The 11,725-nt window shown below is 32.1% G+C and overlaps 1 protein-coding gene and 1 long non-coding RNA gene across 3 annotated transcripts in view; one reads left to right on the top strand and one right to left on the bottom strand.

The window, feature by feature from the left end:
- The first annotated feature begins 218 nt into the window (after nucleotides 1-218).
- LOC135837449 (uncharacterized) lies at nucleotides 219-1,713 on the top strand. Its single transcript, XR_010557194.1, has 2 exons — nucleotides 219-362; nucleotides 955-1,713. It is a non-coding gene; the product is annotated as an uncharacterized LOC135837449 (long non-coding RNA).
- Nucleotides 1,714-7,635: 5,922 nt separating this feature from the next.
- Nos (Nitric oxide synthase) overlaps nucleotides 7,636-11,725 on the bottom strand; it is a 147,662-nt gene continuing 143,572 nt past the window's right edge. For both annotated transcript variants that reach the window (XM_065352720.1, XM_065352721.1), the window contains 5 exons: nucleotides 9,061-9,148; nucleotides 8,847-8,968; nucleotides 8,436-8,584; nucleotides 8,070-8,261; nucleotides 7,636-7,915 (listed from right to left, as the gene is read on the bottom strand). In XM_065352720.1, coding sequence (XP_065208792.1) covers nucleotides 7,802-7,915; nucleotides 8,070-8,261; nucleotides 8,436-8,584; nucleotides 8,847-8,968; nucleotides 9,061-9,148 — 665 coding nt within the window. In that variant the 3' untranslated portion in view covers nucleotides 7,636-7,801. The remainder of the gene's footprint in view (nucleotides 7,916-8,069; nucleotides 8,262-8,435; nucleotides 8,585-8,846; nucleotides 8,969-9,060; nucleotides 9,149-11,725) is intronic.

The raw sequence follows: 11,725 nt of genomic DNA, 5'->3' as shown, positions 1-11,725 counted from the left end.
ATTCAGGAAGTGTTTCCACGTAAATATGGCCAATTAATACAAAGCTAAAATTAATTGTGGTTAATTAATATTAACTTATCTGAATTATTGCTGCGAATTTTTTCCTAGTGAATTAATTCTAAACTTATGATTAAAAATGATTTATTAAATTCGATACGTTCTTAGAATTGATAAGGGAAATCAGGATATTTCACAGAATGAGGTGATAAGATAAAGTATCGAATGATCCGGCCGATCCAAATGGGTACGAAAAAAACTATAAAATTCATTTATGAAGTATGACATACCTACGTATAATAAATAACTAGACCTATAGCTATCCTTGCGAGTTTGTTTGAAGCATTTTACTTAGAATGCATATGGTATGTTTTCATTTATTTTCTACTATACCTACTGGCACTAGCTTATTTAATTTCGCACCTCTGGAATAACCAGATGGATTTGTTTTCTATTCCAAAATTGAAATTTATGAAAAATTTTGTTTAAAAAACGTCGAAGTCCAATGCTGAAAAAATCCACCAAAAGTAATGTCGTTTTATTTCTTTACAGCTTTCTTGTTTCAGAATATAGGAACTTGAAAAAAAAATAATTGTTTAAATTTTGAAAATTCCGAAATTAACAAAACGAAATTTTTACATCTAAAATGATACCGAATTTAGTTCTATAGAATTGTAAATTTTTACCAAATAAAAGTAGACAAATTATTTTTAATTTTTATAATTGGAAATTTTGGAGAGCTTATGCCCTTGCTTCGCCCGGAAATTCGGGATGATAAATTATTTTCCGTTTAGAAAATCAATACCTAAAATTTTAAGAAGGTTAGCAAAATCATATTACCTATTCTTAAAATACTCACGTACCATAAAAAATAACGCGATTCGATCTCTTGTAAATTGGAATGGATGGATTGTTGATTTACTTGTTTTTAAAACAAAATATTGTGTATACCTACAGATATACCAATTTCCCGGATGTTAACGTCACAATAGAAGGAAGAATTTTTACATATGGGAAATCCCAACTATAGTTGTGAAATGAAGGAATTGAAGGCAGATCTCTTTGGATATACGAGTACCTTCTACCTACATAGCGTGATTCGAATGGCCCAACTTGAAGAAACACGTTTTTGATGAAAATGAACTTTCTACACTTATTTATATCTACAGTTTTTGCTAACGAACGTCGGAAATTTGTACATAAATTTGTATACGATAAGTGGCACCATTACAAAACCAAAATAAGAATCTTCTAAAAATTCCATCTATAGTTATGAAATGAAATGAAGACGAAATAAGTCGTGAATCGAACAGCCCAACTTGAAGAAACACTCATTCCAGAACAAGAACGTTCTACTTTTATTTATCCTACCTACAGTTTTAGCTTACGAAAGTCAACAATTTGCAAATTTGAATTTGCGGTATAGCATGAAAAATTTAAGAAGAAGAAGAACCGTCTTCTACCAAATAAGATTTGCTGGTGATAACATCTTCAACTAAAGCCGATTGTACACGGAAACGTTATAGAAGAATTGCATTAAAATAAACCATCAAAAAAAGAAAACATGAAAATAACAAATGGAGAGCGGGGAATATTTCACCAGGTTTCGGTTACCTATTGTGAATTATTATTACGAAATAAATGAATACTTACCTAGTTACGTACCTACCTACAATTTTCTGTTCTCTAATAAATTAAACTTGCTGATAAAGTTCAGGGGTAAAATTCCTATTTCGCTGATAAGGAAAGATCGTCATTATAGTACATATCTAATCATTGAAAGACCACTCAATTCAAATAGTTTTCAATACAGTAAATTATTCTCAACTATTGATGAATTCAGCGTGGCAAACCTGTATTAATAGTGAGATAACACATGCCAAATTCGTCCAAATAAGATGGTTTTTAACCTCTCCTCCATCTCCTTTTAGGGTCTAACTCAAAGCTTTGGACCAAACCATCCAGAAAATCAAATTTAGATAGGTACTAAAAAATCCATAAATTGATACCTACTCATGTCGAATTTCTCAAGATTTCATGGGAGAAAATGTATGATAGAAAACTTTTTTTCGTTTTTCCCCTCTCACACCCTAAAGTTGTTACCACGGGTGAGAAAATCACGCCATAAAATTTTAAGCCCCTCCTCGGTGAAATAAAAGTGGCGCTGGTGAGCCCCCAATTTTACAAAATATAAAAAAATCGAAGTACAACTTTTGAGACAAAATTTTTTAAATTGTGAACTTTCTAGTTCCAACTCCTCAGTCAAGTCCCTACTTCAGTTGAATCAACTTATATTACCAAATTAATTTAGCCCCCAATTTCCACCCATGGCTAACCTGTGAATTAGAGGTGAAAGCTCCAAGTTGCTGGGTTCATGTGAAAAATTCCTCCAACCATGTTAGTAAAAATAAAGTCGTGCTAGAAAACCCCCTCTCCCCTCCCTCTCCATGTTCTTAAAATATACATTATAAGAGATTCAAAAAATTGAAATTTTTACGTTGTTTTACTTTTTAATCCTTATGTTTGGTCCATTTTCATTAAAGATACTTTTAAATACGGGTATTTTCGACCCCTCTGCAGTGGAAATTGCCTCATTTTTCAAAAAAAAAATTATGAATTATCACTTTTTTTTAAAATTTTAATCCTTGGATTTGGTTTATCTTCAACAAAAAAGCACTTTTCAATTTCTTCGATTTACTCCCTCCGCCTCACTTCCACGATGAAAAAAAGAAACTTGGTCCCTCCCTCAATTTCTAAAAATAATTTGATTTGTTGAAAGACTTAATATTTCATACTCAAGTATCAGTTACTTTGATTTTTCTTATTCTAACTGAATGAGTTGAACTAGCCAAGATTATTGCTTGGAGGTCCAAGATATTGACTTCAGTAAAAACTCTGAAATGAGATTGAATATTTTTTTAAAAAAAGTGCATTAGTTTAATTTTTTAATCTGTTTAACTTTGGAGGTCTTTATGACATCATTTGGAGGACCAAGGGGTTTTCTTGAAAATATGGATGTTGAAAAGCATCCTACCTACTCTGCCTAGAAATGAAACATTTGCAAAGAATTTGTACAAAACTCAATTTTCTATTTTTTGAATTTTTTTTTTTGGCTTTGAGGGGCTTTATTTATAAGGAAACCAACATAGTTTGAGGGACCGGGGAAAAGTTTTTCTTGAAATATTGCTTATTTGAAAAGATTCTGCCTATAAATGAAAAAATGAAAAAATGAAAAAAAAAAATTCTACAGACATCAATTTTTTATGGGAATGATTTAGGCAAATATACTATAATTGCACGACAGAAAAGGTTGTTTGAACGATACTAGCAAACAATGATAAAAAAATCTGAGTCCATTTGAACTTGTAAAAATCAGTGAAAAAAAATTGATCAAGGCCCGTTTTCCATGAAGCCTCTCAATTCAGTTAGAAGAAGTTGATATTAGTTTCAGAACTAATTTTCATAATTTTCGTAGAACAGCTCTCACATTTCTAAAAAAAAATCATAATTCGTTTAGAATGGTCCATTTTTGAATTTATAGGTATCAAAAATTAGCAAAAAATCTAAAAATCAATATAAAATCTGACACACTGTACTGTATACAGGCACGTATGGTAATAGTGATGAGGATGAGAAATACTCCTTAGCAGGTGAAAGATTACCAGAAGCCTTATACGGCTCTTTGTAATATCAAGAAGGAACTATTTGCACTTACCCCTTGCTAGCTCTGTGGCTACTACAATAGTGTCGGATACGTCAACATAAATACCAACTAATGTATTAATTAGGCTCACTTTCGTGAAACAACAACACATTCGTTAGTTTCTCCAATGTAATTGGTGTAACAAATTACATTCTCTTAATTATAAGGTTTTCTTCAAATATATACATTCACCAATATGTTCATTAACCAAATAGCGTAATTAGAACAGAGACACTATGCTCGACCGCCTAATCACGTCAAATTCACCAAAGATTCACCAATGAGGATGAGGACTTAATTAATCACAATGGCACAACGCCCTAAGATGAAGTGCTTGATTGCTCTTAATTAAGGTGCAAATTAACCGATCCCTAAAAAGGGTAAACTGGGAAAAGAATACGTTTTCAAACGATTAAGTCGAAGGAAAACGGACCAAATGATCAAGTCCAACGATTCATAGATCGCCTAAGTAGTAAGTACAGAAGTGATTTTGAGATCGAACCTAGCTAAAGTTATACCTATAGACACTGGAACTACAAGATGAACAACTGGTGGGCACAGACGTTAGGGGATCCGGTAAAAAGTTATTTCATTCCTCTTACCGCGCCAACACCCGCGTCGTCTAGTAGCCGCCAGTTGGAAAATGACGATCAGCGCCTCTAGCGAGTAAACCACTGAAACTATTACTTCCCCTTGCCGCGCCAACACCCGCGTCGTCTAGTAGCCACCAGTTGGAAAACGACGATCAGCGCCTCTACAGGTACCGTTTGGAAAAACTTTTCACAAAATTTTACGTGATTCCCCTTACCGCTGTGACCTGCAGTTGTTCATCTTGTAGTTCCAGTGTCTATAGTTATACCTAAAGCACCTAAAAGTTCCTAAATCGATCTCGAAAGCTGATAGGCTCGCGCTACTTTTACCAAAAGATGGGGGAAATATACTAACCAATCATAAATTAGATGTAATGATGCGAATTCTCCGCCCATATAAATAATATTGGTGCGGACCCCCTGCTGTGATGGAATATTATCTGGAACCCCCTGCTGGTATTTGATAATATTTGAATTCGCAAGTACCTACACTTTACCTTAATAAATCAAACGATCCCGAAGTTGTCAAGACCTAAAGGATGGATTTACCAAGTCCTATAGGATCTTCCCCAACTTAAGAATCATTACGAGATGCACTGAGAGGACAGTGAGGCCGTAATGCCACCTTACAACACTGGGAATTGTGTAATTTGATCTCAAAACGTCGATAAATATCAAAATTTTTGACCCCCACTTTTTTTCCAAATTCAGGTCTACCGCAATAGCCATCATTTTTTACAAAAATTTGGCTAAAAAGATGTGTTGAAAGATTTTTAAAAAAAATAAAAATACACGTGTTAATGGATATTTATGTACTTATCTGTCGTGATTTTTTTTTTTTACAATTGTCGGGCGAATAATTTCTCTGTCGTTCAATTTTTCATTTGTCGTTGAGGTTTTTTATCTGTCGTGCAAATAATTATATATTTGTCGTTCAATTCATTTTTCTGTCATTCAATTTCTTTTTTTGTCTGGCATTTCTTTTATTAGTCGAGCCTGTCGGTTAAACCACCTATTCTGTCGTGCGATTTATCTTTTTTTGTCGTTACGATAGAAAAGGCGGATCACACGACAAAAATAAGGAATCACACGACAGAAAAAAGTAATCTAAACAATAGACCCGACAAATATATTTTTGCACGACAGATAAAACATCTCCATGACAAATAAAATATTGGACGACAGTTAAATTATTAATCACCCCACAATTCCAAAAATAAATATATATCACGACAGGTGTATCTGTTGAGGCGTTTATTTTACTTGAAAAAAATCACAAATTAAATAAAATTTAAAAAAAAATTGAAAATTGCATGAAATGATATCCCGTTATATTATTCAAAAGCGACCTTGCAACATGTAAAAAAGTAAAATCTTGCAAAAAATTCAAATATGTACTTATAAACATATTGACGAAAATATTTTTGAACATTTCTGAGCAGATCTGTGCCCAAAACCATACCTTTTATCAGCACACTTTCAAAGAATTATAACACCAAAACTGGATCGTAATTTTTGGAATTTTTAAAAATGGTGCCCTGTGATCTGTCAAATCAAAATCGGTTCAGTACCTATAATTTCTGCAGAAACTCAAAAAATTCTCATCACAACTTTTTTTGAGCACTTTTGAAGAATGTTGAACCCAAACTTGAGTCATGATTTTCTAGATTTCATCATTTTGTCTCAATCATGTAATAATAGGTACTTACATTTTTCTATCGTTGAAAATTTTATTCTGTCGCGTAGACATGCTTTTTTGTCAGGAGAAGTTGTCGTGATACCTACTTAATTGAAAGTAGTCTCGCTGACTCATTATTTTGTTATTGAGAATCGCTGTCGTTTCAAGAAGCTAACTTGTCGCTACCACACCATATTTTATTGTCGTTTTCTGGTGTCGTATAAACAACCTTTTCTACTTAAATTCTTTTCTTTTTTTTTCAAATTCAATTGTGATGCTTGCTGACTCTTGAGAGCAGAGTAGGTTCAACGTGTAGAGCAAGAGCAGAGTTTTTTTTGTGAGTAATTAATTTAAACTTGCTGATAAATTTCAGCTGATAAGGAAAGACCGTAAGTTTCTAATCATTGAAAGACCACGTAATCCAAATAGTTCTCAATACAGTAAATATTCTCAACTATGAAAGGCCTAGGTAAGGCCTGATTACTGTGTGATGGTTATAGTTACAAGCTACATGTACTTACTTAGATACTCACGGTTCTGTTAAAAGTATCTGGTGTAAAATGAATATTTTACTTGTTTTTTGTTCGTTTTCAATTTCATTGGTGTATTCGTCAAATGCCAATGGTTTGTTTTGTTTTTTTTTATTAATTTGAGTATTGTAAATAATGGAGTAGTTTACAGTTTTCTATCTTTGGCTTAGTTCGTCAATAAATCCAATGGGTAGTTTTGTTTTGTTTTTTTTTTTTTTAAATAAAATGTTGTAAAATTCAGGTAGTGATGTTATCGAAGTCATGTCAAAACAAGAAGTATTGGACTTGATGAACAATTCTACAATAAGCCCAGAAATGAAAGCCGAAATAGTATTCTGGGAAATTCAAAGTATTAAGTCGGAACGGGATTTCCTTCAACATCGATTATCTCGTCTCGAGGAATTGGACGCCGCTCTGATAGTCCGCGGCAAACTCGAATTCGTTACAAGAGCCTCATATTCCGAATTTATACCACGAGAAATGCGTATAGATGATTGGGTTGCTAATTTTAAAACCGACGAAGAAAGATGGTTTTGCGTTTTGGATTACGCTGAAAACGCGAAAGATGGGGAATTACCAAAAAATTTTCTACTGATTAAAAAATTTATCGATTTTTTAAAGAACGAACTTCAAATACACGACACCCACGTCATGGCGAGAACTGTAGTGGAATTCCTCAACGATCTGAGTGACATAATTCGCGAATATGAGCAAACGTGGCGTTTTCTTATTTGGAAATTGACTGAAAATGAGACAAAGAATAAGATTTATGACTACGTTCGTTACAAATGGCGTGCCGTAGAAATCATCCCTGAATAGACTTTCAGAAAGGGGGAAAAGGCGGTAGCCGGATTACAACTGCTTTTAGAGGTATCAAAATGGCGAAATCCATATGCTCCTGGCGCAGAACTCTTTCAACTTCTGTGCAAAGTAAATTCGAAAAAAAAAACTAGTACATATATTCTTATGGATTCGATTTTATTTATTTTTAATAATACTCCAAGTCGTCTAGGAAGATCTCCACTTTTTTTTTTTTTTGAAATCAGCTTCTCTTTTCTTCAACTGAAATTTTCAACGAAGAAATTTACCCCTTGGAGCAAAAGTATTCCTTCCCTACCCCAAGAAAAACGCACAATCTTCAAATAGAATACATTTTTTTATTGCTTAAATTTATTTATAATTTTTCCCATTTATAAAAATAATAACCCAATGCTAAACTAATTTCCACTACTTTGTTTAAAGAGTATACAATTTAATATTTTTTAAGCGCACTCGCAATGCGATTAAAAAATGAAAGCATTTGTTATGGAATTGATTCGGATGCCATTCTTATTCTGGCGGTTTCTCGAGATTGCGTATGGACCTCGGCCGTTCTTAAAGTGATACCGAAGATATCTTCGTGGTAGCGGTTTTCGTCCTGCAAAAAAAAAAAAAATACGAGTAAATATAAAAGAGAGAAAAAAATGAGAACGCGAAGCAAGGTGAGAGGTGGAGAAAAAAACCAGATAAATGTATCATTTAACCATTACAATGGTAAACCGTTTTAGGAAATAAAAGAGGATTTAACTAACCCTCATTCGCAACAGATAGCTTTCAGCTTGTGCGTAAGTCATGCCACTCTTTTCTTGAATAATGGTACGTAAAGTTTGATACACATCTTCGGCCATTTTACAATCTCCGCATACGTAGAAATGACCACGTTCGGTTACGATTTCTTTGTAAAGTTTTTCCGCTTCGGTTTTCATTAAATCTTGAACGTACGCCTGGAATGCGATAGAAAATAATATAGAAAAAGGACACATGTTTGATGGATTTTTCTCGAGACTTTCTTTATTTGTAGGTATGTATAGGTACTTATTTGTGTGTGAGATTGTGTTGTGTCGTTTATTAAGGTACGAGTAGGTATATCGAGAAATAATAATATAATATTTCGTTACTTTTGGAACGTTGGGTTCTCTGGATAGGGCAAGGTGGGTTTCGTTCAAAACACCTTCTTCGACCATTTTTTGTTTTTCTTCGGAGTACAGATCCAAGGTCTTTAGACGGCATCCGAAGAATAATATCACTTTGCCGAGATTATCTATCGCTGCAATTTGAAAAATTTAACAATAATACCTAAATTAAAATTCAAGTTCTTGGTGTATGACGTGACTCATTTCAATAATTAAATAATTAAGAAAAAATCATTCAATTTTTACGCAAAATATCTCAAAAAAAAACTCGAAAATTTGTACAGTGAGATTAATTTTTTCTCAAGTTTTTTTTTTTTTTGAAATACCTATTTTACGTGAAAATTAGATGTTCAATTTATTGTGACGTAAAGTAAACCTAAGATATATTTTGCATACCTTGGACTTTCTTTTGAGCTGCGCGGTGTTGCCAGAAGCTTCTGAAGGGGGCGATACCGGTACCAGGTCCGACTAAAACTAATGGTTTGGAAACTTCGGCGGGAAGATGGAAATTGGGTGCGCTATAAATTGTTATTTTATACACGACTGAATTAAATATCGACGTTGCATATTAATTAAAAATTAATGTAACGAATGATTAATCATGTTTTACCTTCTGACAAATATGTACACGTCTTCGTTATCAGCAGCGTCTTGTAAGTAATTAGAGCAAACTCCGTAATGTAATGGTCCTTTTCCATCTATTTATTCAAAAAAGAAAAAAAAGTCGAAGATTAGTTGAATAGGTACCTAATTCCTGTCTCTATTTTTACATCTTCTATGAAAAGCTTAATATTGGCAACGTTGCTTTGTGATTTCTCAAATACCTTGAATACTTAGATTATATTATTATAAGGAGGCCTCCTCCCCAATTCTAAAAATACATGTTCAAGTCTTACGTTAGAATCTGGTTTGTAAAAATTTTCCAAAAGATTTCATAATTTACTTTCATTTGCAATTAGTGGTCAAAAATTGCATTTCAAGACGTTTCACCACATTTTTCAAAAAATACCAACCTCACAAACCAAATCCAACCCCCCTTCAAGGGTGTAATAATATTGTAATTATAAACACCCTTCCCCCCAAAAAAAAATTGCAAAAATTTTCAGCAAAGTAAGCACCGTTGAATCATTTAAAATGAGAGACTTGTTTTAGTGGAAGGGGAATGGCAAAATAAAATTCAACGTTAGCTGCAAAATTCAGCTTACAAAGCTAAATCTCAACTTCCAAGTTCCAACTGTAAGACTTTTACTCGAAATATGCATCTTCCATTGGGTTCAATGTTCGAAGTGAAAGTTCAACTCTCAAATTGAAAATTCATTTTTTTAAATCAAAAGTTCATCTTTCAAATTAAAACTCACATTTTAAAATCAAAAGTTCAACTTTCACAATTGAAAGCTCAATTTTTAAATCAAAAGCTTAACTTTTAAATCAGCAGATCAAAAGTAAAATTTTCAAATCAAAAGTTGGAATGGAAATCAAAGTTCAATGCTCAGATTGAAAGTTCAATTTTCAAATTGAAATTATGTACTCCTACGTTCAATTCCAGATTGAAAGTTCATTCAATTTCCGCATCAAAAGCTCAGTTTCCAGTTTGAAAGCTCAATTTTCAATTTGGCAGCTCGTGTAGTTTCCTGGTTGAAAGTTCAATTTCCAGATTGAAAGTTCAATTCTCAAACTGATAGCTCGATTTTCAATGTCAAATTGAAGGTTCCTTCAATTTTTGAATTGAAAGTCCCTTTAGTTTTTGAATCAAAAGTTCCTTCAATTTTTAAATTGAAAGTTCCTTCAATTTTTGAATCTAAAAATCCCTTCAATTTTCAAATTATTATCAAATTGATAGATTAATTTTCAAATTGAACTTTAGATGTTCGTTCAGTTTCTGAATTGAAAGTTTCTTCGATTTTTGAATTGAAAGTTTGTTCAATTTCAAGGTTGAAAGTTCAATTTCCAGATTGCAAGTTCATTTTTTAAATTCAAAGTTCAGATTGAAAGTTCAATTTTCAAATTGAATGTTCAGTTCTCAAGTAAAAAGATCAATTTTCAAATTGAAAGTTTGTTAAATTTTCAAATTGAAAGTTCCTTTAATTTTTGAACTGATTAAGGTTCCTTCAATTTGCAAATTAATACTCTTAGTTCAATTTTCCAATTGAAAGTTCAATTTGAAAATTAAAAGTTCATTCAATTTTCAAATTGAAGGTTCCTTCAATTTTTGAATTGAAAGCGTCTTCAATTTTTGAATAAAGTCGTTCAATTTCAAAAGCTCAGTTTTCGGATTGAAAGTTCATTTTTTATATTAAAAATTCAAATTGAAAGTTCAACTTTCAAATTGCATGTTCAGTTCCTAAATTGAAAGCTCGATTTTCAAATTGAAAGTTCCATTTTCAAATTGAAAGTTTGTTCAATTTTTTAAATTAAAAGTTTGTTCGATTTTTTATATTAAAAGTTTGTTCAATTTTCAAATTGAAAGTTTCTTCAATTTTTGAACTGAAAGTTTCTTCAATTTTTGAATGTAAATTTCCTTCAATGTTCAAATTGAAAAGTCGTTCAATTTCTATATTGAAAGCTCTGTTTTCGGACTGAAAGTTTAACTTTCAAAGTGAAAGTTCTTTCAATTTCCAAATTGAAAGTTCCTCCAACTTCCGGATTGAAAGTTCTTTTTTTAAATATTCAAATTGAAAGTTCAATTTTCAAGTTGTATGTTCATGTTCTTAATTGAAAGCTCGATTTTCAAATTGAAAGTTTGTTCAATTTTTCGTATTAAAAGTTTGTTCAATTTTTTAAATTGAAAGTTCCTTTAATTTTTGAACAGATCAATCAAGTTCCTTTAATTTCTGAATGGAAAGTTCCTTCAATTTTCAAATTATAACTTTGTTCAATTTTCAAATAATTGAAAGTTCCTTCAATTATTAAACCGAAAGTTTATTCAATTTTTGAATGGAAAGTTCCTTCAGTTTCTGAATGGAAAGTTCCTTCAGTTTCTAAATTGAAAAGTCATTCAATTTCTATATTGAAAGCTCAGTTTTCGGATTGGAAGTTTAATTTTCGAAATGAGAGTTCCTTCAATTTCCGGATTGAAAGTCTAATCATCTACTCAATTTCCGGATTGAAAGTTCAATTTTCAAATTGAAAGTTTGTTAAGTTTCCAGAATGAAGGCTCAGTTTCCGAATTGCAATCTCAATTTGAAAATTAAATGTTCTATTCCTGAATTGAAAGTTTGTTCAGTTTTCAGACGAAAACTTCGATTTCCAAATTTAAAGTTCAATTAAGTAGGTAC

This window comes from Planococcus citri, chromosome 2, assembly GCF_950023065.1.
Source record: "Planococcus citri chromosome 2, ihPlaCitr1.1, whole genome shotgun sequence".
In the NCBI taxonomy this organism is placed as follows: domain Eukaryota; kingdom Metazoa; phylum Arthropoda; class Insecta; order Hemiptera; family Pseudococcidae; genus Planococcus; species Planococcus citri.
Note: the sequence above shows the minus strand (reverse complement) of the source record. Positions and strands in the feature narration are given on the sequence as shown.